Here is a 27963-nt window from a genome sequence, read left to right as displayed (position 1 = left end):
ACCTTGATTATCATACACATTGTAAGGAGAGTGATCACTTTACATAAGCTATTACCAGCAGGAGAGTGGGGTGGGGGGAGAGAAAACCTTTTGTAGTGGTAAACACCCATTTTTTCATGCTTTGTGTGTATAAAAAGATCTTTGATACTTTCCACAGTATGCATCCGATGAAGTGAGCTGTAGCTCACAAAAGCTTATGCTCAAATAAATTGGTTACTCTCTAAGGTGCCACAAGTACTCCTTTCCATCCCTTTAGCTGACCATGACCTCACTCAGGTACAGGTGCTGGCTATGCAGCCAGTTAACCCTAGCACTGCTAACCTTCGTCTCAGACCTGTATATTTTGCTGATCAGCCTCTGCCAGAAAACAATCCATTTAGGGGTATTTTTTGTCTGTGACATTAAGCTATGCAGCTTTGATTAGTGGCCTTTGCTCTTTACAGCCAACGCCCCTCAGCACTCTAAAAATCCTCTCCAAACAGCTATACAACCTAGTTAATCTGTCTGGCTTTTAATTATTTACTACTTCCATTGTCCAAGTCAAACTTATTCATCAGAAAGCCCACAAAGTTAGTCACCTTCCCAGCCTCCCATTTATACTGTTGGAAGTATTTGGAGAGGGAGATTGGATTGTGAAAGGGATCTGAGCCTCAAATCCACCTCAGCTTGGCAGTAGCTGTCTGAATGCAGCTATGAAATGACTTCTGTGAAATTAGTTGAAGCCTGGTCCATTTCCTTGTAAACCAGCAATCCACACAGCAGCCATCGTGGCTCCCTTCGTGGCACGCTCAGGAGAGGCCAAGGATTCGACAACTTGGGAGTAAACAGTAAGGCAGTTGTAAGAGCGCAGTGTCTAGGGAAGCTTGCCCTGCCTCCCCCTGGTGTGCAGAGATACTGAGGCTTTCACTCACAGGTACCCAGTCCATAAAAATGTGCGTGACACCTCTCTGAATTACTCCCCTGGGCTCACACACCTGCACCACTTGGAGCTGGGTTTCTAAGAACACCAAAAAGATTGCTCCATGGAGGCAGAGCTTTGCCTCTGTGCAAATCCCCATGGGGACAGTGGCCCCGGTTGATTCCTATTTTTCTCCCCCACAGGAGGCCAACTCTGCTGTTAACGTTTTCCATTCCTCTTTACCTGCCCCTCTGTGCATTTTATGATACATTAAGAGCATCTCATTTAAAAAAAATATTTATTTAAAACAAAGTGGCTGGGCAGAGGAGTTTCTGGAGGTACAGTAACAAGTCAGGTTAAAAACACATCCCACCAGCCTTAGGGAAAGGCACTTTCCCCTATTAAAGCCCAAGACACATTGGCAAACACAGGTCCATCCCAGGCAACTCTAGAGCTACCCAAACAGCCTTTGAACATCTCTGCCAGCACTGTCTGGGATGAACAACCCATCAGGGTCCAATACTCAATTGCCCGTGGAAGGTAGCAGGCCATCAAATCTCTAGAATTCAAAGCTTCCAAACTGGGAGGAACGGTTGTTGGGTTTGGGTTGAGGTTTGTAACCAATTCGGTCATTTATCATTTGTTCTCGACTCTTGTGGTCATTGCTCAGACCAATAGCTCCTTCTCCATCACTGGCTCCCACTACATCCACATCTTCACGCTGCTTCTTGCGACTCTGGGGGAAGGGGCGAGGGGAGAAAAAGTGATCAACCAAAAATAAGGACAATGGAAAACTAGAGAAAATTCCATGGAGGGAATGTTAGCACTGTCAAGGAGATGTCCATTTCAGCTCTGACAACTGATCACAGGGAAAGCCTTCAAACTGTGAAGGTAGGGAAAATGTTAGGTAAGCTGATTTCATTACAGGAAAACTACTTACAGACTGAACAATTTCATTGGATATTTTTGAATAGCCATAAGGATGAAAAATAGGGCTGTCAAGCAATTAAAAAAATTGTGATTAATCACATGATTAATCATGCTGTTAAACAATAGAATACCATTTAAATATTTTTGGATGTTTTCTACATTTTCAAATATATTGATTTCAGTTACAACACAGATGAAGTATACAGTGCTTACTTTATATTTATTTTTGATTACAAGTATTTGCACTGTAAAAAAAATAGTATTTTTCAATTCACCTAATACAAGCACTGTAGTGCAATCTCATTATCATGAAAGTTGAACTTACAAATGTAGAATTATGTACAAAAACCTCTGCATTCAAAAGTAAAATAACGTAAAATTTTAGAGCCTGCCAGTCCACTTAGTCATACTTCTCATTCAGCTAATCGCTCAAACAAGTTTGTTTACATTTTCAGGAGATAATGCTGCCTGCTTCTTGTTTACAATGTCATCTGAAAGTGAGAACAGGCGTTATGATGACACTGTTGTAGCCGGCGTCGCAAGATATTTATGCACCAGATGCGCTAAAGATTCATATGTCCCTTCATGCTTTAATCACCATTCAAGGGGACATGCAGCTCTGAATGATGGGTTCTGCTCCATAACACTCCAAAGCCGTGCGGACCGATGCATGTTCATTTTCATTATATGAGTAAGATGCCACCAGCAGAAGCTTTATTTTCTTTTTTGGTGGTTCGGGTTCTGTAGTTTCTGCATCGGAGTGTTGCTCTTTTAAGACTTCTGAAACCATGTGCCACACCTCATCCCACTCAGATTTTTGAAGGCACTTCAGATTCTTAAACTTTGGGTTGAGTGCTGTAGCTATCTTTAGAAATCTCACATTGGTATCTTTGCGTTTTGTCAAATCTGCTATGAAAGTGTTCTTAAAACAAATGTGCTGGGTCATCATCCAAGACTGCTATAACATGAAATATATGGCAGAATGCAGGTAAAACAGAGCAGACAACATACAATTCTCCCCCAAAGAGGTCAGTCAAATTTAATTAACACTTTTTTAACAAGCGTCATCAGCATGGAAGCATGTCCTCTGGAGTGGTGGCCGAACAATGAAGGGGCATAAGGATGTTTAGCATATCTCGCATGTAAATACCTTGCACCGCCAACTACAAAAGTGCGATGCAAATGCCTGTTCTCACTTTCTGGTAACACTGTAAATAAGAAGAGGGCAGCATTATCTCCTGTAAATTGTAAACAATCTTGTTTGTCTTAGCAATTGGCTGAACAAGAAGTAGGACCGAGTGGACTTGTAGGCTCTGAAGTTTTACACCGTCTTATTTTTGAGTGCAGTTATGCAAGAAAAAAATCTACAATTGTAAGTTGCACTTTCACGACAGATTGCACTACAATATTTGTATGAGGTGAATTGAAAAATAGTATTTATTTTATCATTTTTACAGTGCAAATATTTTTACAAATATACACTTTGATTTCAATTACAACAATATATATGAAAATGTAGAAAATAAATATTTAATACATTTAAATTGGTATTCTATTGTTTAACAGTGCAATTAAAACTGTGATTAATTTTTAATCGCAATTAATTTGAGTTAATCGCATGAGTTAACTGTGATTAATCGACAGCCCTAATGAAAATATGTTGTCCCATAAGTGTTAATGCTGTGACTTGTGTATTAAGACACCTCACAACCCGCATGTATACAAATGACTATCAATTAATAGGGATGATGCTACAGTCACACAGGTGCATGGCAGTGCACTGCAAGTTAAGGGACTCAGTCAAGCCAAGTCTTGCCCAGGATGCATTTAGAGATAAAAAGAAAAGGCGTACTTGTGGCACCTTAGAGACTAACCAATTTATTTGAGCATAAGCTTTCGTGAGCTACAGCTCACTTCATCGGATGCATTTGAACTTATGCTCAAATAAATTGGTTAGTCTCTAAGGTGCCACAAGTACTCCTTTTCTTTTTGCGAATATAGACTAACACGGCTGCTACTCAAACCTGTCTTTAGAGATAAAGTTACTCACAAAATGTGGGGGAAGTGAAAGGTCGGGTGCACAGCCATTCCCTGAAGAAATGGAGAAGGCCAGTTATGGGGCTATCATTCCAGGAAGGGATTCTGATGGCTCTGAAGTTTTAAGACATTCCAGAGCTTTTCACGGAACTAATACACCCCTATAGCCCTAAGATTCCCAACTAACATCATTCTACGTTTTCAGTGTAAATATTATGCTTGTCCCAATGGCTGCAAGTGCATGAATACAAATATCATTCACACAATGATAAATCTACATTAATGCTCCTCTGCCCCCCCTACCAAAAATAGATAGAGTCCCTCTCCACTCACCCATCCCCTCAGGGACAGCCTGAGTAGATAGGCAGGCCTTGCAAGATACCCCGGAGGTCACACTATTAGGGTCCCAAGAAAGCAAGTTCCAACATCAGAGTTCTCCATTGAGAATGACAGGCCCCAGAGCTACCAATTTAGGGAGTGTCAAATCAAGACTCCCAGCTTCACTCGACTACTGAGAAGAGGAAAGAAGCAGATGTCTAAGATACACAGCAGCCAAATGATCAACCAACTTGAACTGCACCCAGACGTTACCTGGAAGCCGCAGAGACTGCAGAGCGTAGGAGTAAGATGCTTGGTGCGTGAACCATCACTAAGTAAAAAGGTTGCTGCTCTGCACTAGCTGAAATTTTCTGTTGGTTTTTGAGGGGTACCTACATGCTCATACACTGCTGCAGAGTGAGACTCTATTCTCAGACAAGCCCCATTATACACAAATCCGAATTACCAGGGTTCAGTCACCTGGTTTCCATACAAGGTGTCTCCAGAAGGTTTACTCTCACCTCAAGATCCTTTCTAATACTCTCAAACTCTTCTATATCATCTAGTTTCAGCTCCAGGCGGGTTGGTTTCCGACGCAGCATTTCGAACACTTCTCACCAAACTGGTTCCTGTTTGAATTTTTAATAGAGGGTCAGCAGAACCTGGCTAGTACAGGGGCGGGCAAACTTTTTGGCCCAAGGGCCACATCTGGGTATAGAAATTGTATGGTGGACCATGAATGCTCACGAAATTGGGGTTGGGGTGCACAAGGTGGTGAGGGTAATGGCTGGGGGTGCAGGCTGGGGATGAGGGGTGTAGGTGAGTGCTCCGGGCTGGGACCGAAGGGTTTGGAGGGCGGGGGGGGGAGGGGGAGGGAAGGGGGGTGGCTCAGGTATACAGGCTCAGAACAGCACTTACCTTAAGTGGCTCCGGGAAGCAGCAGCATGTCCCTGCTCTGGCTCCTACGCAGAGGTGTGGCCAGGCGGCTCTGCTGCATGCTGCCTGACCCTGCAGCTCCCATTGGCTGCGGTTCCTGGCCAATAGGAGCTGCAGGGGCAGCGTGCAGAGCAGAACCCCCTGGCTGCCCTGACCCATAGGAGCCAGAGGGGGGGACGTACTGCTGCTCCCAGGAGCCATGCGGAGCAGCCCCCGACCCTGCTCCCCAGCAGGAGCTCAAGGGCTGGATTAAAAGGGCTGGCTGCCCGGATGCGGCCTGCAGGCCCCAGTTTGCCCAACCCTGCACTAGTGCACGGGAGACCCGGGCACATGTCTGAGCGCTGTAAAGGCGCCAGTGACTAAGCGCGACGTAGCCGAGACGGCTCGACTGGCTCCCCGATAGCGGCCGTTCAGCTGGAATTCGCGAGCAGGCGCCGGAGCGCGACAGCAGGCCCGCGGGCTACTGCTGCAAGTAGGGGGGGCTCGGAACCGGGCCGGGCCGGCCGCCTCTGAGGGGGGCGCTGGGCTGGGCTCCGGCGGCAACAGACCCGTGACCATCCCGAGCCCCTGCCCCCGGCCAGGCCCACGGGCCGGCTACTGCTCCCAGAATGGCCCCTGCCCGGGCGGTTGACAGCGGCCCCCTCAGACTGAACGGCCCCGCGGGGCGGGGGGTGCAGCCCCCCATGGGCTCCCGCGCCCCCCGGGCGCCAGCTCGCTCCGACCCCCGCACTCACCGCCGGCCGGCCGGCCGCACCCACTCTGGCCCGGCGCCGCCGAAAGCAAACGGGCCCCTGACCTGACCCGACCGGCCCCGGCGCCGCCGCCCCGTGGGCCCGCGCCTCCCGGCATGCCCCGCGCCACGTTCCGGGCCGGCCAGCACCCGCCCGCGTGCCCCTGTGACCCGGAAGCACACGCATACCCCTTCCACACTGTGACCCGGAAGTGGCTGTGAGGCGCGGGCCGGCCCGCTGCCCAGGTCTCCCTCCCGTCCCGAGCAGCATGGCCTCCTCGCGGGCCCCCGCCATGCGTCTCCTCCCGGGGCGGGCCCCGCTTCCCCAGCCAGGCCCGGCTCCATCCCCGCGGGTAGGGTCTCGCCCGGGCGCTCCGAGGGCGTTGGGGGGCCGCTGCGCACCCCCCGGTGTCGCTCCGACAGGCCGAGCAGGCGGCGGCGGGCGGGCCGTGCCTGGGGACAGCCCCGCCCCGGGCCTCGCGCGGGCCGCCGGCCAGGCCCGGGGAGGGGCGCGCCCGGTGCAGGGGAAGGGGCTGTGCCGTAGCCTCCGGTGGGCAGGCGAGCGGGTGTCCGGGGCAGGCCAGGGCAGAGAGCAAGGGTGTGTGATGGGCGCCTTGGGGCATCCCTCACGGAGGGCAGAGGCAAGGTAATTAACTCTGCGTTTCCTGGTTGTCAGAAGTCGGAGTTTTGCTGAGCCTGATGTTTTGGAGGAAACCAGATTGAACTGGGCAGCCGTAGCTCTGTGTGAACGAATCTCTTTGGCAGCGAATGTTACTTTTTTAAACATAAAGGGAAATGTTGGTGTTCAGAGTAAGGGCACGTCTATACTGCCCACATTACAGCGCGGCAGAGCTGTGACATGGGCAGTGTAATCACACGTTATCGCCGGGGGGAGCTCTTCCAGTGATGAAAAAGAACACCCCGAACGAGTGGTGGTAGTTTTATTGCTGGGAGCGTGGCTCCTGGCGATAAAGGGTTGTCTATACTGGCACTTTTCAGCACTAAAACTTTTGTCGTTCAAGGTGGTGTTTTTTCACACCCCGGACGACAAAAGTTTTAGCGCTGAAAATGGCAGTGTACACAGCCTTAGGGATCATTTGGGAAGTTGTAGTTATTTAGGTTGGCAGTTGAGACACTACTGTGGCTAGGTAACAGTGAGAATACCTAGATCTCAAAGCACTTTATCCTCATTGTACAGATGGGGAAACAGAGGCATAAAGAGGTGTAGTGACTTGGGGCTTGTCTACGCTGTGACGTTGTCGACAAAACTTTTGTCTTACACGGGTACTTAAAAAAGCCCCCCGCCATGAAAGACAAAAGTTTTGCCGATGCAAGTGGCAGTGTGAGCATGGATTTGTCGAAAAAGCTAACGCCGCTTATGGGGCTGGAAGTATTTTGTCAGCAAAAGTGTCAAGAAAGTACCGAAAAAGAGTGTTTACCACATGCTGACTTTTAGCGACAAGGCTGTGTCGACATAGCCTTGTCACTAAAAGCTGCGTGGTGTAGACAAGTCCTTGGAAGGGGTTCTACATCTCCATCTCCAGCATAGGAGGCTCAGAGAGGTGTGTGGAGAGGCCCATTGAGCTCACTGTGATGTACTCATGTGAAGAGGAATGCCCCATGGAGCCTGAAAACAATAGCTCTGAGATGTGTATCTGTTCATCTGAAGTCTGGTCTACACTAGGGAATTAAGTCAGCATAACTATGTTGCTCAGGGGTGAGAAAAATCCACACCCCTGAGCAACATAGTTAAATGAACCTAACCCCTGATGTAGACTGTGCTAGGTCAACAGGAGAGTTCTCCTCTGGGTTTAGCTACCACCTCTCAGGGCAGTGGATTACTTGTGCCGGTGGGAGAACCCGTTCCATCAGAGAAGGGCACGTCTTCACTGAAGCGCTACGGCTGCAGCTGTGCTGCTGCAGCAGCTTGTGTCGACGTGCCCTGAGTCAGTGTTCTCATCCCTTTTCGCCAGTGCTTGAGGGCCTGTGACACATGTCAAGCATCTGTTCTCAGCTCCTCACCCCATCTCTCAGCAGTGTGTTCTTGGGGCATGTTCCTAGCATGCCTGTTCTCAGCTCCCCACCTAGAGGGGCAAGGCTTCCCTGGATGCCAGCTCACATGGGGGAGCAGAGAGTGGAGTCTGGGGCTCAGATACCCCCAGATCCCTGCACACATGGAAGGAGAGAAAATGGGAGGTGTCCCCTGCCCCAGTCTCTTCCCCACATTTCCGTATCATCCATCCCTTATCACCCATACCCATTTGTTCCCCTGTCCTTAATCCCCTCTCTTTTTGCTCCTGCCCCAAAGCCCACTCCCACACTGCTTCTCCACCCTTTAATCCCCTGCATCCCAGGAGGCATTTGCCTGTGTAATTTATGTTCTTTTCAAAAATAGTGTGAGCACCTTCTGAATTTTCTGCTGTGCTCAGATTACATTTCCCCAAAATGAAAAAAACAAAACACCCGTTTACAGAGGCAGCTTATAGCCACATTCTTACGTTTCATTTTCAGCTTTCTACCAATGGCTGGGTTGGAATTTCCAGTGCATGGGGGTTGCTCAAGTACAATGGTTGTAACGTTTCCTCTTGACCCACTCAGGTCCTGTGCTTACTGTCTGTTTAGCAAACCTCTTGGGCACATGCACAGCGTAATCCAGTGTGTGCTAATCTCATGCCCATCTGTAGGCCTAACTCTTTTTCAAATACCATTTTCACTTTGGTCCACCAAAGGCTTAATAAGAGCCATACACTAACTGGGGAAAATGTCAAGTAACTGGGACCATTTAGGGCACTCTTATTCCAGAATAAGAGCATCTAAACATGGAGTTATGCCAAAGATGTTATGAGATCATTGGAAATGGATCCTTTACATAGGGAATAGAATGTTATAATCTAGTAACTGGTTGGTTTGACCTTTGTGTATATTTTGGAAAAACTGGGGAGTATGGGGGGGTAGGGTGTCAGTGGAATGTGTTATAAAGGGGAAGGAACTTACTGAATCCCTCAGCTTCACAGCTACATTTTCCAACAGTCTGGGGTCTTAATTATTTGTAGGGAGTGTAATTTTGTTGTGCATATTAGCTGGACTCCATTGAAAAACGTTGTCAGTCTTAAAGGTGACCTGCAAATAGTCTTGTACCCTTTTGGCTTCTATCTAATGGATAAAGAAGGGAAGAAAGGGTTTTTAAGTTTGTTTTTCCTGCTTGTTTTCTACAGGAGAAATTAAGGACCTGTCTATACTAAAAGATTCTCTGATGGAGAACTTGTGAAATGATGACAATTGTAATGTCATCATGATGACATCAGAAGATCAGAGAAGGTTCAGCTGTAAAGTGGAGAAGGGATTACTGTTTAAAATTTTTCTTCTGTTTACTTTTAGTAAAACTTATTTAGCTTCTATGGCTAAGTAATGTTTTGAATAGTGAAATTCCTTGTGAAAGATTCAGATCCTTCCTCCTTTCAGTTAGAGTACTAAGAGCTTGCACCAAACATGCCTTATATCACCCAGAGGTCCTCAAGCAAAGCTAGAGAAGAGCAGACTCTACATTTTAAGGGCTTGTCTCTACATGGAGTTATTCAGCAATATCTCTGTGTGTATCCTCATATTCTGGAGCATGAGTATGTTGTTCTGGTTTAGCTGAATCGAGCGGAGCAAGGTGGCACTCTTATTTCAGAATAAGAGCATCCACGCAGGGAGTTAATTGGAAATAGTTGATGCTGTTTAAATTTGCACCTGCCTTAATCAAAATTAACTTTCAAGTGTAGCCCCAAAGGAAGAAACTAGCAGGAAAAAAAATGGTTAAAGAAAGCCTGAAAGGATTTTTGTTAACATCATAAAGAAGCAGAAAAGATCACAAGTCCAGTTTTTTAAAAACTCCTTTGCAGCTAACTCTTCTTTAACACAATTTTGTTGGGGAATAGTCTCAATGTTCAAGTGAACCTTTTATATATAATTTCAGGGCTTCTCACCTGGATGACATCATTAACTCTTTCTCACTGGGGGATGCTGTCTCACGCAGCTGAAGAGATTGCTGAATTGCTGCTTTGTAGCCAGATAAATATAAAATGAGTCTTTTGAAATCCTGCCTTTATTCTCCAGGCAACAAAAAACAAGCTCTCAGAGGACAGTGATGCTCCCCCACCCAAGAGATCCCATATCTTCTACGGCAGTTTGGAGGAGAAGGAAAGGGAACGTCTTGCCAAAGGAGAATCGGGGCTGCTGGGAAGAGATAGAGTGAAAGCTGCGATTGAGGCAGGCAATATTAACATAACCAGCGGTAAGAGTGCACTCTGCGTAACACCCTCTTCTTGTTTGGGCCCTGTGAAATCTGCATTAACAAGAACACAGACAGAATGAAAACATTAACGTGGAATCCTGCTCTCCCTGGTACTAAGGCAGCTGCAGGACGCCGTCAGGGAGGGCTGCATGGCTGAGCTAGGTACAGCCGCACTTAGGAGAGTCAAGGTGCTCCCGATTGGGAGCCCCCTGATCTGCTATGGTATGTGCCGGGGGGGGGAGGCGCACAGATGTCAGGTTGTCCCCCTCCCCCTGCTGGTATACCCAGTCTCAGCTGGGGTGGGGGGACAAAGGGGCACCTGTCTGCACCAGCCTCTGGCTCAGCCTGGCTGCTGTCTGAACAAGTGTTCAGTCTGGTGAGTGCACTGCTTAAAGAGACAGTGTGCAGACATACTCCCCTAACACACACGCACTTCTGTGGACTTCTTGTGTTACTGTTCAGCAATGTCAGATTGGTCATATTACTGAGTGCTACTTTAAAAGGTGATTTAAAATGTGTCACTTTTACCATATACTGTATATTTGCAGGATGTTTTGTTTAAATTGTAGGAATTTTTTTTTTTTAAATCCGCTTTTCCCATTGCAATCCAATTCTGAACATTTTTATTCATTCATAGTAAGGCTACTTAATTATTGTCAGTGTATCAAACAATCTTGATTTAAAAACCCCGCATAAAGATGGAATTAATTTTTAGCTGACTTAGAGACATTTATAAGGATAATGAGTCTTTGTTTAGGTTTGAATATTGGCCAAAGTTGTAGATGCTCAAACTTTGCCCAGCTGAAAGGCATGGAGGGCCTATGAAATCCACATTAACAAGAACACAGACGGAATCAAAACAATAACATGGAATTCCCTCTCTCGCTCCCGGCTGTGGCCCCAGGGCTGGAGAAGAGTGAATTAATTTTTTAAAAATAAATCCAAAAATCCACAAAAATAAAATGGATTTCATAGGACCCTAGGCATGCTGGCAGCTTGCCAGAAGCCTGAGGGTTGCACTTAATCAGCTGCTGCTCTTTAATACAGAGGTTGGGCCTGCTGAGACTACAAGTCCTAGTATCCAATGCTTCATCTTGATTTGAGCAGCGTGTCTGGAGGAACGTGGCCATTGCTGGTATCAAATATCCCTGCTTTAAATGGCTGTGAGAATCATTTTTAAATTATGTATAGATTTTAGTTGTTAGAATTGTCCAAACCTTTGCTGCTTTAATTTCATTTGTTGTTGTTTTAATCTGATGGCTCTGTTTCTGGCGTAGGTGAGGTCTTTGATCTTGAAGACCACATAAGTGAGCGTCAGGCAGAAGTGTTGGCTGAGTTTGAGCGCAGGAAGCGTGCCAGGCAGATCAACGTTTCCACGGATGACTCTGAAGTCAAGGCGTGCCTACGAGCACTTGGGGAGCCCATCACGCTCTTCGGAGAGGGGCCTGCAGAACGGAGAGAAAGGTGCTGTGCCGAGCCCTTTGTGTGGCTGATAGTGGTAATCACCCCCGCCCCACTCAAATCCCCTGTCAAATTCCTTGAGGTGTTGAGTGCAGCGAGTATTGTTGTCCTGTGAGTCTTCATGGTGATGTAGGAGTTGAGGGGAGGAGACAGTGAAAGAAACTGACCATTTCTCCTGGCCAAGATTATCTAGAACTCACTGAGTGAATAGGATTAACTTTTGATGCATCTCATTACAGACTGAGAAATATCCTCTCGGTGGTTGGCACAGACGCCTTAAAAAAGACCAAGAAAGATGATGAAAAATCTAAGAAATCCAAAGAAGAGGTAAAATCTCCCATTCTTAGTGTTTGCTGGCTGTTAATGCAGAGAGGAGGAGACTTCTTGACAGCCTATTTGGCAGCCTGTATTATTTCCAGGCCTCTGTCCTGGTGGATTCTTGTTTCAATAGAGGGTCTGATAATATGAATTCACTCCACGCATCATCCCTTCCTGCCACTGCTGCCCATTTGAAAAAGCCTGTTGCTTCCACTTTTATAACCTATTGAATCAGGGGTGTCAAATTTATTGTGTAGAGAGGGCTGCATTCCACTTTTAGTTATTGTCCAGGAGCCAGAAGCGTAGATGTAGGGCTCCATGTCCGTCTCCTTCCACAGCTGAACACTTGCTGCTGGCAATGAGAGGACTGCATGAAGAGCAAGGCCAGAATACGTCTTTTTAGAGTAATTAACCTTTTAGTTACTATTATTATTAAGTACTTTATTGCCACATTCAGTGTCTTTTAGTGGGCAAATATCCCCTTGCCCCACCCACTTTGAGCCATCACACCACTGTTTCTGCCTTTCTCCACCCTCCTTTCTCTCCCTCTTAATTTTGTTTTTCCTTTGTTCTTCTCTCTGCATTTTCTTCCTTGCAGCAACTCTCACTTCCCACCCCCTGGACTTCCTTCCCCGTTCCGTCTGCTAAAATAATTAGTTATGCAGTGGTTAAATGAAAAGCTGAGACTGTGCAATCTGAACATGGCACGTGGGTTGTGTAAACATCTCAGACAAGCCAAATCTGGTCCATGAGACCGTATGTGTGACATATCTGCCTTAAACCCTTCTCTAGGGATAGTAGAATCACACTAATCCACACTTTATAAACCCCCGAAAATAGCTGCTTCCCACTCTCAGCACAGATTTACCAGCAGATGCTGCAGTGGCATTCTGGTACCATGGTGATAGATGCAATGTAGGGCACCAAATAGAATAGTGACATCACTCAAACTGTTTCTGGTTTGTTTTGTTTTTTAGTATCAGCAAACTTGGTACCATGAAGGGCCTAACAGCCTGAAAACAGCTAGGTTGTGGATCGCCAACTACTCACTCCCCAGGTAAGGAACCAGGTTACAAATTGAAAACAGTGGGAGAAGACATAAGCTGTTATAAGGAGCAGCAGACTTGTTAAACCAAGCTAATAATTGCCCTGTGGTGGGCAAAGCTGGGAGCTTGAGAACAGGGGACTCATAGCTGTGGTTGGAGCCAGGCATAAGGGACTATGGGGTTGTACACATAATGAGTAGCGCTGGCAATAGCCTAGCTTTGAGACCAGGAAGGGGAGGACAGGACCTATGTCAGCCCTGGAGCAGGGGGATGTGAGGTCTAATCACTCTAATTTTGCTCATTCCACAGGGCAACGAAGCGGCTGGAAGAAGCCCGTCTGTACAAAGAGATTCCAGAGGCGACCAGGACATCCCAGAAGCAAGAACTGCACAAATCCCTGAGGGTAAGGAGTGGTTTCATCTCTGATCGTAAGTGATCAGCAAGAGATGGCTCTACCAGAGCAAAGCTTCCAGACCTAGAGTGACTTCCCAGCTGCGTGTTACGCTCCAAGCCCTGCCTAGCATGCTCTGCCCCTTCTCTGATTGTGTGACCAGGCTGGGCCTTGAACCTAAAATGGCCCTGTCCCGTCAGTGATTCAGAGGTCAGGGCTTGGGTTTAATTCTTAGAGCCCTGCACGGATACAAATTTATATCTCAAACAGGAGACGCAGACAACTGCATGGAAGGGATGGGGGCAGGGCGGGGGTGATATAGCCCTGCCAGAGGACCTGCCAGCATGGGGCACTGGCTCCTGGGAGCAGGGGCCCCACATTCTGCTCCTTTCCCCACTGCGGTTCCCGGGAGAGCCCTGCAGTTCCACTGATACCGATTTATAGCTGCGGATATCCGCATCCATGGATATAAATTTGTATCCGCTCTGTTAATCCTCTGCCTGCAGGGCAAAGGGATGGAGACGCTTCTGCACGAGTAGCCTGTGACGATAAAGAAACTGCCTGGGCTTGTCACTGGCTTGCTCAGCAGGGAAGAGGGATCATGGTTTTTTTAAAGATTGTTCTCTCACCTGCTTCCTTGGCACCTGGGAGTCTTAAACCAATTGAAAAAACCAACACAGTAACAATTGTTTCAGAATGAGTCAATGAACCCCCCTCTCCCCTGCTGTTAAAATGGAGCTGGAAGCCAATTCAGAGCTTAAAAGAGCATTCTCACACTGTGCTCTAAAGCCAGTAATATTCTACCTAATACCTCCAGAGGTGGGCAGCTTTAGATGGGTGGACTCTTTCCTGAGAGCACCCTGGCACCAGCTCTGGTGAAATCAATGGTGATTGCACCTGGTATGGAGGAAGAGAGGGGCCCAGACCACATAGGGCTCTCTGGATCAGAACTAACACCTTGAAGTGCACCTTCAAACATATCCAGTAGTGCAGGGACCAGTAAGCTGAGAGCCAAGTAGTGCCATTAGACAGAACTAGCTCTCAGCGCTTAGGCCTGATCTACATTACAAGTTAGGTCGATGTAAGGCAGCTTATGCTGATCTAACTTTAAGTGTCTACACTAAAATGTAGCTCCCACTGATGTAAGTCGCCTACTACATTGATTTAATAACACCACCTCCGTGAGAGGCGTAGCACTTAGGTCAATGTAGTTAGGGTGACACTGTGTCCACATAGACACTGCATTACTTACATCACCTTTTAGCTGTCAGCCCCACCCTGTGCAGGGCTCACAGCTGTCAGTGCCCCACAATGTCTTGGTGGAAGTGCTCCTGGTGAGGACAGCGCAGACAGAAGGAACATAGTGTGGACGTGAACCACCGCTTTAATTACTGCAGTGGCTGTACATCGACTTAAGTCAACTTAATTTTGTAGTATAGACCTGCCCTACAGTAGAATGGGTCTGCTGCATGGAGGTAGCATGGGGCTGGGGCAGTTCACCTCTTTGCAGAGGGACTTGGTGAAGGCCTCTGTTCTCTTTGCTTGGGTGTGTTGTTTGAATGGCCTCCTGAAAAGGGGAGGCTCTTGCTGGTTTGTGCTGTTTTAAGTCAGAGTTGTCTTTGTGTCTTTGCAGTCCTTGAATAATTTCTGCAGTCAGATTGGGGATGACCGCCCGATATCTTACTGCCATTTCAGTCCCAATTCCAAACTCCTGGCTACAGCCTGCTGGTCAGTTTCCTTTTACAATACTTTTTGGGAGGGGAGGGGTGAGAAGGATGTGGCAGAGTCCTGGGGGATTTATTCTTGGGGGAATTCTGTGCCAAATTTTTTTAAAATTGCGAACAATATTTTAATATTCTGCATATTTTTTGTCAAATTAACACAATATAATCATGCGAACTTCCAATTATTTTGGTAATTTATTTCAAAATACCTTTCAGCAAGTGTCTGTAACAATATAGACAACAAAAAAGATTCAGGAAATGTTTTTTGACAAATAGATCCCTTACTAGGCATATTAATACAGAACTTTGAGTAATGATTCCTTTAAACTATAATACAGAAATATATTTTCCGTACCCCACAGAAGCAGTGAGAAGGCTTTGGGGAGACAGGGGTAATGGAGGAGCTGAGGGAGAGGGAAATAATTGCTGGGAAGCAGCCTGGGAGTGAACCCGGAGGGTTGTTGGGTGTTGGTGGGAGAACTATGGAATAGGATTTTTGGGGGGGGCAGGGATTGTTAGGGAGCATCCCCCATGCAGACCCTGGCTGACCCCTAACCTCTCCCATTAAGTCAAGTACATCTGCCCTATCCCCGTGTGTCCCTGCACCCCAACTTCCCATTTAGCCAGGCATATCTGCACATGTCCCAATGTGGTCCTGTACCTCCTTGACCCTATGTGGCCCTGCACCTTCATTCAGCCAGCCATAGCTGCCCCTGTCTCTATGTATCCCTAGACCCTCAATCCCATTCAGCCCCTGGCTCAATGTCACCCCATTAGCTCCTGTGCCCCTGCCCCAGTCTGCCTCCCGCACTAACTCTTCTGAACCCTGTTGTGTGTGACCACCCCCAGCATCCCCATGTGCCCTGCTCTGTCCATCCCCCACCATATCCCGTGCTTTCTCACCTGGACCTTCTCACCAGGGCGCTGTGAGGAAGGCAGCCTCTAGCCCCTCCCTCTCCGTGGCTGGCTGCTCCAGCCATGGAGTCAGGTGCCCTCTTTTCTGGCACCACATCAGCCCCTGGTGGGTGAAAGGTGTAATTTCAGTGTGATCCCTCTCACGGCTTCCCTTTGACACCTCGTCAGAATCCATTATTCTGCAGGGCGGGGAAAGACTGCGGTGGACATTAATTCTGCCCTTGCACAGTGGTGCCAAATTCCCCCAGGAGTAGGGATTTGAGATCTCAGTAAGGCTTATACCTGCTTTTCTAAACCCTGCCTTCACCCCATTCTAGTTCCTAGCAACGGTTTGGAGCATCTGTTCCTCTTATAGCAAGGTCACAAAGCATTCCCGGCAGCTTCATTTCATGCCCTCACTTTTCCCTTCTGTGCCTCAGGCCCTCACCCCTCTGCCCAGCCCTTCAGTGTGTGGTTTGTGGGATCATGTCATGCTCTAGTGGCTGCACCACAAAGAGGATCTGAGCCTGCAGTTTACACACACACACAAAACACTGAGTGGCACATTCCACCTCTACATTGGAGGTGGCTCTTCTTGCATTGGCTAAGAGGCACTGCAGAGCAGTGAGAACTGTCCCCTCTCCTACTGGTTGAGCCCTTAACCCACAATCACTCCTCCAGGGAGGAGACTTCTCATCTGTTCAGTGGACTGCCTGCCAAAGACCCCTCTAACCCGTCAGGGATCAGTCTTGTGGGATTTAAGTCAGTGTTCACCAGTATTTTAGTCACTGCAGTAGCCCCACACTCTGTTTTCTTAGTTCGTTTTTGAGCTGTGCTCTTGGAGTTCACACTCCCTCCTGTGCTGTGACAGTGAGACTCTGACCATGTTTCTTTGTGTTCCACAGGAGTGGCCTGTGCAAGCTCTGGTCTGTGCCTGACTGCAATCTTGTTCATACTTTACGAGGTAGAGGTGCTTTTGCTGAAGCAAGCTCTTTGCTAAGTACCTTGTTCCCCTCAGAGTCCGCTTATAATGTAAACCATTGCTATTTGGGTAAAGATGTTTTGGGAACTGGATTCTTTGTGAGTGACTCTCTGCAACTTTCACCAGTAATGGAGAGGGGATGAGAGGGGGCCATGAGCTCACTGTTTGTTGCTGGTCATTGAAATGGGTGGGTTTTTTTCCTAGTCTGCTGTGCTTAGCCAGATGTCCAAGTCCCTGGCTAGTCCACAGTGAGGAAGAGTCCTGGGGTTCCATGTCCAATAAGCCAGAACTTGGTTGCACAATTCTGACCTGATAAAACCTGTTGTCAGAAGAGCTGGTGGGGGGAAGCAGAGATCACCCAGCAGAGCATGCAGTCTTTTGACTTTCTCTTTCTCTCTCTCATCCCCAACCCCGCCAAGGGCACAACACCAACGTAGGAGCAATAGTGTTCCATCCCCAGGCTACTGTCTCCCTGGACAAGAAGGACGTGAACCTGGCCTCTTGTGCAGCTGATGGCTCTGTCAAACTCTGGAGCCTTGAAAGGTCAGAATGATACTGGACAGTTGCAGTATTGTTGATTTTGTTTTATTGGGCACTTAGCGTCTTTCTGCAAACACGTCCTGTTCTTCCTTGTACCTAACAGCTGGATATGAGAATTCAGCAGCGTCCATGGGAGTCTCTTCTGCTCTCTCTCCACACCCATTTGTCTTTTACATGATTTGGGGCGGGGGAGTCCTCTGCTGAGGATCAGAAAAGTCTGCCTGATGACTTGCTGCTTGACAGTGGAGTCCAGTTTTGGGTGATGGACTTTGTTCTAAGTGCTGCTGAGCTCTTAAAACCCTGCACTGGGAGTTCAGTGTTTCACCGTAGTCTTCTGCCAGGAGAAAATTCCCAGCTGCAGGTGCTAAGGAGTTAACTTTTCACATTGCCTGGGCTCTCAGCTAAAACCAGTATCAGGAGAGGAATGGACCAAATGTACCACCTTGCTACTGAAGAGTCATTTGTTGGGATCAGAAGCAGTAGCTGAACACCACTGCATGGAGTTAGCTGTCATCGAAAGCCATGTCCAGCCTTCAGTCTGGCAAGAATAAAACAACGAGGAATGCAGGATATTGACATCTGGCTTGTTTTAAAAGCAAAGCCCTACTGTGTGTCTCTGCATGAGACACAGAGGGCTTTGAGGGCCTCAGCTCCTTCCTATTAGCTCTGAGGGATGATTTTTAATTGCCTCTGGCATGGCAGCAGTAAATTTGCACCCGGGGAGATGTAGTTATTTGTCCCATGTGGACATGGAGATGGTTATCTCTTTAATTGGCCTGTTTGGATGAATGCTTTTCTTTCTGATACTCTTTCAAACCTCTTAGTGGCTGCTGGGCTGGTGAGTGTAATTATGGCAGAACTGTTACCAGCCCATTCATGACCACCATGTGACTCCTTCTGCATGGCTGGTGTCGTGTCTTCCCATCACTGTACTGATTCTGGGCAACTGGGATGGTGATAACTGCTGCTCCTCTCTGCCATGTTCAGACTTCGTGTCCATTGTTTATTAGTCTCTGTATTACCGTAGCATCTAGGAGGTGCTCTACAGCCACAGACAAGATAGTCCCTGCCCCAGGGAGCTCAGTCATTTAACAGTGTTATTGTTTATGTTGCTGCTGCTATTTTAATTACAAAGCACCTGAAAACAATAGGCGCTTCTAACATTCTAATTAATTCTCTCTTGGGGCGACCCTTCTCTTGGGTGTTTCTAGCCCTGGACACGCACTCATGTGCATACAGGTTTTTGTCAGTCATGTTACTGTGTGACCCTAGTGGCTGCAGTAGTGCGGGTGAGGCCTGTCCTCCCTGGAGAGAATGCATAACACCATTGGTTTGTTTCTTTCAGTGATGAACCGGTGGCAGATATCGAGGGCCACACAATGAGAGTGGCACGAGTGATGTGGCATCCCTCCGGGAGGTTCCTGGGCACCACTTGGTATGTGGCGTTGATTTACCGTACTCAGAGTGCTAAGCTTTAGCTCTTAAATTAAAGGAACAAATAGGAGCTGCTGTATGTCTGCAGAGCGGGGTTGGCAAACTGATTGCCAAAGTAAGGGGGCACATCTCACCTCAAACTGTCCAACAGAGGTCACACCCAGTCATTTTTTGCAATAAGCCACAGGTTACTGCAGGCTGGGGCCTTAAAAGGGCAGGACCCTGGACAGACCTCCATTCTCTTCCCTTCCAGAGAGACCCTGTTGGTCTCCAAGTGGGTATAAAGTACAAGGTGTCAGAATAATATTTATCCCTGTGGAAACACTGACTAGTGGAATAACCACTTCCTGCCTTTTGGGATGTGCCAACTGTCAAAGCCTTGTTGTCGAGCTGTGCCATCAGCTCACTGCTCACAGCTGCTCATGATTAACACTGATTTTGGTCAGTAGAAAGCATGAGTAAATAAGTGTTGGAATACAGGTTCTCCTGCTAATGGGCTTGGGCAGGGGGTGGAGCAGATCCTATTGAGTCACTGTTAAGACCCAGATACCCTGAGGGCAGAGGGTCTGGTCTACCCTGAAACCCAGCCATACATGTAGTCCAGATATATCTGAAATGCTGGCTCCAGAGGGAGCCACAGACCCTGCTGCTTAGTGGAATCTCTTTGAAATACCCCCAGGGAGAACAGTAATAATCCTCATGAGTCAGTGACCCCACTCTCCGCTTCTCTTCCTTCCATTCCAGTTCCAGGGGCTCTCCAAACTCTGTTCCCTGCTTTGTGTCTTGTATCTGTAACTGGCAGGTTATAACGTACTTTTCCTGGGTCTTTAAACCATCACCTGACTCTTTGTTTAAATGGGACTCACCTTCCCCTCCCCTCAAACTATGCATAGGTGTTAAAAATAATGCCTCTCTCCCAACAGCCCCGTAAGTAAATATCTGCCAATCTTCCCAGAGCACTGGGTGCCAAAGTTCACATGCTCTTCGGAAATCTGCCAGTCAGTTCCCCTTGGAACCGAAATGATGCAAACTGGCAGCTTGTCAGTATGACTAACTGACTCACCTGGAGAAACAAATTCTTACTCAGGTGCCGTCACTTGCATCTTTCAGCCCCCTGCTAGGAAACCTGCCTGTGGAGTGAAAGCTGGGCACAGTGAGCTGTAGGAGAGCATCTGACAGTGTGGGGCAAATGCAATTCTCCATGTGTGGGCAGTGAATACACATCTTTGCTCTGCTCTCTGAGGCTTGTAGTAGGAAGGGGGCCTGAAACATAAGCCCTTATGTCAGAGGCCTGGTATGAGGCCTGAGGCCTGGGCTAAAGTAGCGTTCAAAACTTTGCTGATATAAAGCAAGATCGGGCTGTGAACTAGAGACAGGCCCTGCTCACAGAATCTGTCAAGAACAGGGCCGATATTGCAAAAACACACACTCCTAAGAGGTGCTAGGCACAGAGCATTCACACAAACACATTCCAGAAGGGTGGTACCAGAACACCTCGATGCCAACACATTCCCTGAAGATAACAGGAACACACTGACCCATCGTAAAGATAAGGTCAGGATGACAGTGTGATGGATAGAGATATACAAGGTGATGGGTGGTAACTGGCTTTGTCAGAGTGTGTCAACTAACACACTGCCCCTCTGACATAGTAACTTGTTTGTATTGATGTATAAAAGATATCTCAGAGTGAGTGTCTTTGGCTGGCTTGCAGACAATGGAAAGTCCCACCATTAACTGAGCTAGTCCATTGCAATGGGCATACATGTGTTAGTGTACCTGTAACAATTGAGTCAGGGAATTAGGACCATGCTTCGTTGACAATAAATCTGACCAAGTGCCTTCGCTATGAACCTAGTCTGTGGATTTATTGGGCAGTCTGATTGGAGCCTCCTATGTGGGCTTTCTGGCCAGAGTCAGTACAGCACACAGAAAGAACACACACGCAGCCAAACATCTGACCACAAGGCTGACTTGTCCCAGCAGCACTACCGCAGTCATTCGTGTGCTCCTGCATTTATACCACACTGGGCACTCAGTGGTGAAATGTTCATTTTATTGGCAGGATCTGTGCTCTCTTTGGTAGCTGGCCAGCTGGCTGCCGTTGTCATGTGGCACTCGGGAAGCGTCCTCTTCCCCAGCACATTGCAGGGACACTGCAGAACACTGAGGATTTCTCGGTGTCATCAGGGTGACGAGGCTCGTTCCTAGTCATCCCATGCTGTGCGGCAGATGAGGTTCTGGGTTGACCAGCAGTGATGTGCTAATGAAGCAGTTATTATCTGTGTGTGTTTCTAACGGTGTCTGAGCACCCCCATACCTTGTCATCTGGGCCAAGGTTAGACTTCTGAAAAATACACTGAGTTGGGCACATGGCTTTGTTTCTCCAGCTATGATCACTCCTGGCGCCTCTGGGACCTGCAAGCTCAAGAGGAGATTCTCCATCAGGAGGGGCACAGCAAGGGGGTCTATGACATCGCCTTCCACATTGATGGCTCTCTTGCTGGGACTGGGTAAGATTTACATTGAACCTTAGCAAGGTTGTCGCTCAGGATCAGGTGCCCTCTTGCTGGGCTGGGAGTGTTGCTGAAGATTAGCGTTTGGGCTAGTGACCACACTTGTGTGTTTAAGAAGTGTCAATGCTGAGTTTTCTTTCCCTAGTGGCATGGATGCCTTTGGTCGGGTGTGGGATCTGCGTACTGGGCGCTGTATCATGTTCCTGGAGGGCCACCTGAAGGAAATCTATGGGATTAATTTCTCCCCGAATGGGTAAGGAGGGAGCTGGCATGGTGCAGCTGGGGCTCTGGGAGCATGAACTCCAACTGAGACCAGTGTGTTCTTCCTTCTCCCCATGGCAGATATCACATAGCGACTGGCAGTGGAGACAACACGTGCAAAGTGTGGGATCTCCGCCAGAGGAAGTGTGTCTACACCATACCTGCCCACCAGAACCTGGTGACCGGAGTGAAGTTTGAACGTAAGTATCTCCCCTCCCACACCTCGGTTTGCTTAGCAACACTTCCTCCTAATTCCCTGGCCTGATGTGGCTGGGATGGCAGTATGTGCAACAAAACTGCAGAACAATCAGTGCTGGTAACAGCCAGAAATCCCAAAGCTCAACTGACTGCTCTCCAGAATCTGCAATCTGGTGTTGGCAATCTGTTTTCTGCTGCTGTTTCTACATGCGAACCTCACCGCTTCCCCTCTCCTTCACTGCAGCTACGCATGGTAACTTCCTGCTCACCGGCGCTTATGATAACACAGCCAAGATCTGGACTCACCCAGGCTGGTCCCCTCTGAAAACGCTGGCTGGCCACGAGGGAAAAGTAATGGGACTGGATATCTCCTCAGATGGGCAGCTAATAGCAACATGCTCATATGACAGAACCTTCAAGCTGTGGATGGCAGAGTAGCTCCGAGCTGCCAGTGACCCGGGACAGGGAACATCACAGACTGGGCTGTTCTTGGCTTTTTTTTTTTTTTTTTTTTTAATATAAAATCAACTGTTGCATCAACTACAATGGTGGCTGGAGTTGCTGGCTGGCAGCGGCTTCCCCATGGTGCCGGCGTGTCCCCTGTGCTGGGAGTTGGCCAAAGTCAGGGTTGGGCTGGGCTCCTGGAGTGATGCTGGAACCTCACTGTATAGGATTTGCTTTGTAGAATCTCTCCCCCCTGCCTCTGGGGAGAAATTCTGGTGTGAGCCATCTGCTCTTCCTCCCCTCCATCATGGGCTTTACTCTCTTTGTTATACCTGTTTGTAACTACCCACACCCCCTTCAGATGCACTGTGCCGTAAAGCCCATCGGTTGGTATCACCCTCGAGATCAGTTTTGTAGGAGACTTTCCCCAGCCATGGAGTCTGAATGATCTTGCTTTTGGCAAAGAGCCAGCTGCTTCAGTCATTTAAATATGGCACATTGGTTCTCCTAGCGCAGAGACTGGATCTCTGCAGAATGTGGAAGCCCATGCCCCCTTGGGCATCTGCTCTGGGTGAATTTTAAGCACGGGAAGAGGAGGGAGTTTCTCTTGATGCAAAATCAGGCTTGAACTGCCCAAGATCCCCTTCCCCCTCTCTGATACTTCAGAGTATTAAAACACAAACACTTTCAAATCACATGGGCTTCTCCAGCTTAAGCTGCCTGCAAGTCTCTGCTGAGCCAGTGCATACAGAGGTGTCAGTTACAGCTTTGATGCTAGTTTGTTTCACTTTAAGGTTCTTGCTCTAGCCACACACTATAGAAATCATAGAATATCAGGGTTGGAAGGGACCTCAGGAGGTCATCTAGTCCAACCCCCTGCTCAAAGCAGGACCAATCCCCAATTTTTGCCCCAGATCCCTTAATGGCCCCCTCAAGGATTGAACTCACAACCCTGGGTTTAGCAGGCCAATGCTCAAACCACTGAGCTATCCCTCCCCCCATAGAGAACTATAGAGAACATTCACTTTCTCAAATCTTTCCAGGGAAGTTTTGCAGGTGCCTATTTCTAAGAAATCTGTTGTGACCTCAGTGTCTGCTCGTTTTGGTTGTGCTGGAGCTGTGCCAGGGAGGGGCCTAAAGCATCTGTGACCAGCCACAGCTGTGCACCCAGGAAGCATCACAGGGGGAGGCATCAAGCCAGCTGTTGTCCCTCTTCTCTCCCTACACTTGGCTCAGCGATATGAAAACCTGACATGCAGCAGTGTATGTATTTGGGAGAGTGGATGGGTGATACAGGGTTGCTCATTCTCAGTTGCACCCTTCCCTGTGTTTTGTTTGTATGCACGAACCAATGCGTTAAACAGGGCGAGGGAGATAGAAGAGTTCCAAACATGCAGATAGCCGTGCAGTGTGGAACAGCTGTCTGTTGTGGGCTGTCTCTAAAAAGTGCCCCCAGCAAGGGAGAAGCAGCTTCATCTTCTCCCATTCCTTTCAAGAGTAGCTGTGCATGCCCGTAGCAGAGTAGTTCTTCACCACCACCAATTCCCTCAGTGCTGTGGGGGATCACGGTTAGTGAAAAAGAATGAAATGGGACCCTTTTGGCTGAGAAAGTGGGGTTACTCCTTGTCTCTCTAGCTGACTACATGAAGCATCTGGTCTCACCTGCTCTTTGTCCCATCACCCCTAATTCATTAGTGAGAGGGTTTCCCCCGAGGAAACAATGGCAGCTGACCAATGCCCAGTGCATAGTCTGCTAGGAGTGGCCATCTTTCCAGCCCGGGGGTTGCAGTGGCAACATAATGGCCAAAGTGCAGCACAGACTTTGCATATAAACCCAAAACAAATCCTACCATAATCCCAGCCTGTACAATGACCTCCACTGGGGTCCCCACCTCCAGCCAGCCGTGGCCTGGAGACACCACTTAAAATGTCCCGTGAGCTATCCAGTGCAATTTGCTCTTTTAAGATCTAACTCTACTAAGCAACCAATGTTTGGTCTTCTGGACAGTACCTTAAAGCAGGTTACACTGTAGTTTACAGGCAAATAGAAATCACTTGATTGAGCTCCGCAGCAAGACCTCATTTGGCTGAGTTCCCTGCAGCTACCCAGCCCTGTCCCTCCTCTGGGTTGCACCAGCTACAGTGACCTTAGAGGTGCCCGCAGAAGGAGCTGCTGCTGGAACAGGCTGAGATCTAGCTGGACTCTGACCTAGCAGGTCTTGCTTTATTAAACAAATGTAGCCACCTGCCTTCTGAAAGCATGGAATTAATTGCAGAGAGGCCCATGACAGCTCTCAGATGGTAACAACTGGATCCAAAGCAGCAGCCTGCACTCCTGAAGCCATCCAGTCCCTTACAGTTTCCTTAGTGATTCCAGCTTCTCCAGTTTTCTCTCCTCCTTCTGCCCTCACCCCATCAATCAGGCTGTCATTCCCCGCACAGGAGTCCAGACTTGTCAGTCTCTAGCAGAAGGGATGGGTCCCATCATCATGTTACGTGCCCCCTTTCTCACACCAACAGGAAGTGCCTGCTATGATGGAGACTTGAGCCACCAATGGGGCTTCCCAAAGGGGTGGTGGGGTACAGCCTGCAGGAAGAAGGAAGCTCCACCTCTTCCCCATGACACTGCCGCCCAAGGCCTTTCCTGATGGCTGAACAAACGTTAAAAGTGGGTCCCTTTCCTTCCCCAGTTGTGGCAGTTGAATTCCAGCATTGCTGCAAGTATGTTCCTACCTCTCGGATTGCAGCTCCCACCACTCAAAGGCAGCCACCTCTGAGGTGAAACACACCTACTGCATGACAGCACACAGTAACCCTCCCCAACAATCTGGGGAAGGACATGAGGCCAAACTTCCATAACTCTTACTGCAGGAAGCAGAATATAATTATCCACGTGGCCAGTGGCTACCACACCTGCTCTTTATTGACTCACCTTCTAAAGACAGCACCTCCAGAACACTGGTTGAGTGCCGATGCAAAGGGAAGAGACCCCTGACTGGCTCATGGCTATTGCTTCCTTAAAGGTCTCCCATCCACGTTAGAAAGGCCCAGGGCTGCTCAGTTTGGCTAAAGCACAACTTATGATGGGCTGATGGAGCAAATGTTAAAGAAACAAAGCTGCTCAGGCTGCCTAGATACTGAGCATTCCTGGGGACTAATGCAGTTACCCACAGTGAGCGTACCATGCAGTTCCTGCTAGCTGCCAGCCAGGTACACAATGGGGAACACTGTCACTGCTATTGAGCCCATCTAGGTGCAGAATAGGCACAGCTGAGGAATCACATGTCAGCGTGAACCTGGGGGGTTGGAACAGCCTTCCCCATGCTGCCCCTTCAAACAAAGCTGCTGCAATCTGAGCCCACTCGCCTAATCTGGAGGCAGGACAAGGAAACAGGACAGACACTGCTGCTTTCTCTGTTCAAAACAGGCAATCCGTGTCCGCCCCATGGAAATGGAAACCGTTCACATTTATTTTCTTGCCTCTAGAAAAGAAAGTGAGGTTGAGGGGTGAGAGCAGAGGAGGAGCTGGGACCCTGGCATAGGAGCTGTATGTGTTTGATTGTAAACAACACAACAAACAAGTGCAACAATTAGCTCAAAAAGACAAAAGATGAAATTTCTTGCAGGTCTTTGCTGTGGGTCGTGGTCTGCTTATCCAGCAGATGGAAACAGCGCTGCCCCCCCCCCCCCCCCCCCCCGTGAGGACCTTTGACACAACAGATGGTGTCAGTCTGTGGACATGAATGTCCTGGCCTGCATGTTGTCCTTGGTGGCACCCAGATCCATGGTATTATCCCAGGAGAGACAAGAAGATGAGTCACAGGAGAGCCTCTGGAAATCTTCACTGTTTCCATAAGATTCTGGCTCATTCCTCTTGGGCTGGGGTTTGCAGCATCCCCTCCTCTTGGGTCATGACCATCCAGTATAATGGCCTTGTTGCCCACTATTATGAGCATCTGTATTCCCGAAGCGCCTTGGCACTCATGTCCCGTAGTGCCTTGGCCCCAGACCCCATGACAGGCAGCAAAGAGCTTCAGCTGATGGGGCAGTTCCTGAACGCCATCCAGGTTCTGCTGCTCTTGGTGCACATCGCTCAGCGTGGCTGTTGGGGAGCCCCCAGGCCTTTGGATGCAGCCAGGCCACTAGCATGACTGGGCGTATCACTGAGAAGAGATCAGGAAAAAAGTTCATTAGCCAGAGGCTGCAGTGATGGCCCTGGAGGGTGCAGAGAGGGTTAAGAGGCCCAGAGCAGATGCAAAGTGGCTGATGTCGCCTGGGACATTTTGCTGTCTGAGAAGAAGTTGAGCTCTGGGCTCCAGTTATGGGGCTTGCCAAGCCCTCAGCCTATGCCCCACAGGAACTGCTTAGTCCAGAAGATGGAGAAGATGAGCAGCAGCGTCACAGTGAGGATGATGGCCATCAGGTAGGCGAAGATGCGGAACTGGGGGTTGCGTATGCACTGCCGAAGGGAAGAGCGGCTGGGGATGGAGGTCGGCCTAGGGGAAGCCTGGGAGCTACCTAGCCTGGGCCCTGGATCTGTTCCCAGGTTGAGGGTATAAACCCTGGGCTGGCGCAGGAAGTACCGTGATTTCTGCTCATCCTTTAAGCACAGCTGCCGGCCCTCCAGGATGATATGGTTGGGCTCCAGTTTGAGCAGCCGCAGGACATCCGAGTTGGTGGGCAGCTCGGTGATGGGCTGGTTGGAGGGGAGCACTGTGGGATGGCGGCAGAGTGGGCATTGCAGCCGGTTGCGGGCAGGGGACACCAGGCTCAGGTGTGCCAGGCACTCGATGCAAAAGGAGTGCTGGCACTCCAGGAGCTTTGGGGTGCGGAAGGTGTTGTTGAAGGGGTTCCAGCAAACCGGGCAGTCTGCCTCTGACTCCCCGCACAGCCCTTCTGACATGGTCTCAGTGGGGCAAGGTGCCATCCCCAGCTGCTGCACCCATGAAGCCCATTTGCTGTGAGGGTTGCAGGAAAGATGATCCCACCAGCTGCCTGGAACAACACAAAAGGCCCAGTAACAATGCATCCCTCTGCACCCCAGTGAGCTGCTAATCTCCCCAGGCACGTATACCCTGCTCAGGACAGGACAAGATGAGCTGGGCAGCAGGGCAGGGGCTGATCCAGCCACACACTACAAGGACCCCGGGAAGGGGAGAATCGGTACAGGTAACAGGTCAGTCCGACCAGCAGCGAAGTCCCTTGAGGCAGTAAAGAACCTGACCCCAGGCAGGGAGCTGGATGGTTGCTACAGGGAACTGAACATGAAAACCATGTTCCCAGTGGCCTGGTAAAAGTGACAGCAAGAGAGATGCTGCGCTGGCTCCAATGTGGTCTGATGGGCTTTCAAACAGACGGGAGAAGCCATGAAGCCATTATGCCAGGCTCTTCCTCCCAGTGACTTCAGCTTGGAACTCAGACAAATCCTCTGGTGATTGTGAACTCGGAGGTCTGGCCCGTCCAGGTGGCATTAAAGCTGTCTCGCAGATGGCCCACAGCCATCATGGGCCTTAGCGGGGAATGCAGCTAACCCTGATACAGAATGTCCTGGGGAACCCTTAATGCAGGACTGATGCGTTCAATCAGCCCAGGAAACCGGGGAACACGGGCTGCTGTGTTGTGGGCAAAG

General features: G+C 48.9%; 3 protein-coding genes across 3 annotated transcripts; 1 reads left to right on the top strand and 2 right to left on the bottom strand.

Annotated features, from left to right (window-relative positions):
- Positions 1–1193: 1193 nt before the first annotated feature.
- Positions 1194–5979, bottom strand: CDC26 (cell division cycle 26). Its single transcript, XM_074973901.1, has 3 exons — positions 5854–5979; positions 4705–4812; positions 1194–1634 (listed from the first exon to the last, which is right to left on the bottom strand). Exons 2-3 carry the CDS (start codon positions 4783–4785, stop codon positions 1458–1460), a joined length of 258 nt encoding a protein of 85 aa, XP_074830002.1. The 5' UTR covers positions 4786–4812; positions 5854–5979; the 3' UTR covers positions 1194–1457.
- An 80-nt stretch (positions 5980–6059) lies between these two features.
- On the top strand, positions 6060–22377 carry PRPF4 (pre-mRNA splicing tri-snRNP complex factor PRPF4). Its single transcript, XM_074973896.1, has 14 exons — positions 6060–6202; positions 9948–10125; positions 11403–11589; positions 11826–11913; positions 12882–12961; positions 13260–13353; positions 14975–15069; positions 16865–16923; positions 17361–17484; positions 18827–18916; positions 21306–21428; positions 21577–21684; positions 21774–21892; positions 22135–22377. The coding sequence occupies exons 1-14, from the start codon at positions 6119–6121 to the stop codon at positions 22326–22328; spliced, it is 1623 nt and encodes a 540-aa protein (XP_074829997.1). The 5' UTR covers positions 6060–6118; the 3' UTR covers positions 22329–22377.
- Positions 22378–26183: 3806 nt separating this feature from the next.
- Positions 26184–27261, bottom strand: LOC141999895 (E3 ubiquitin-protein ligase RNF183-like). Its single transcript, XM_074973748.1, has one exon. It carries the CDS (start codon positions 27259–27261, stop codon positions 26674–26676), a length of 588 nt encoding a protein of 195 aa, XP_074829849.1. The 3' UTR covers positions 26184–26673.
- Between the last annotated feature and the right edge of the window lie 702 nt (positions 27262–27963).

This window comes from Natator depressus, chromosome 16, assembly GCF_965152275.1.
Source record: "Natator depressus isolate rNatDep1 chromosome 16, rNatDep2.hap1, whole genome shotgun sequence".
NCBI classification, from domain to species: domain Eukaryota; kingdom Metazoa; phylum Chordata; order Testudines; family Cheloniidae; genus Natator; species Natator depressus.
The sequence above is the reverse complement of the archived record's forward strand: the minus strand, read 5'-3'. Positions and strand labels throughout refer to the sequence as shown.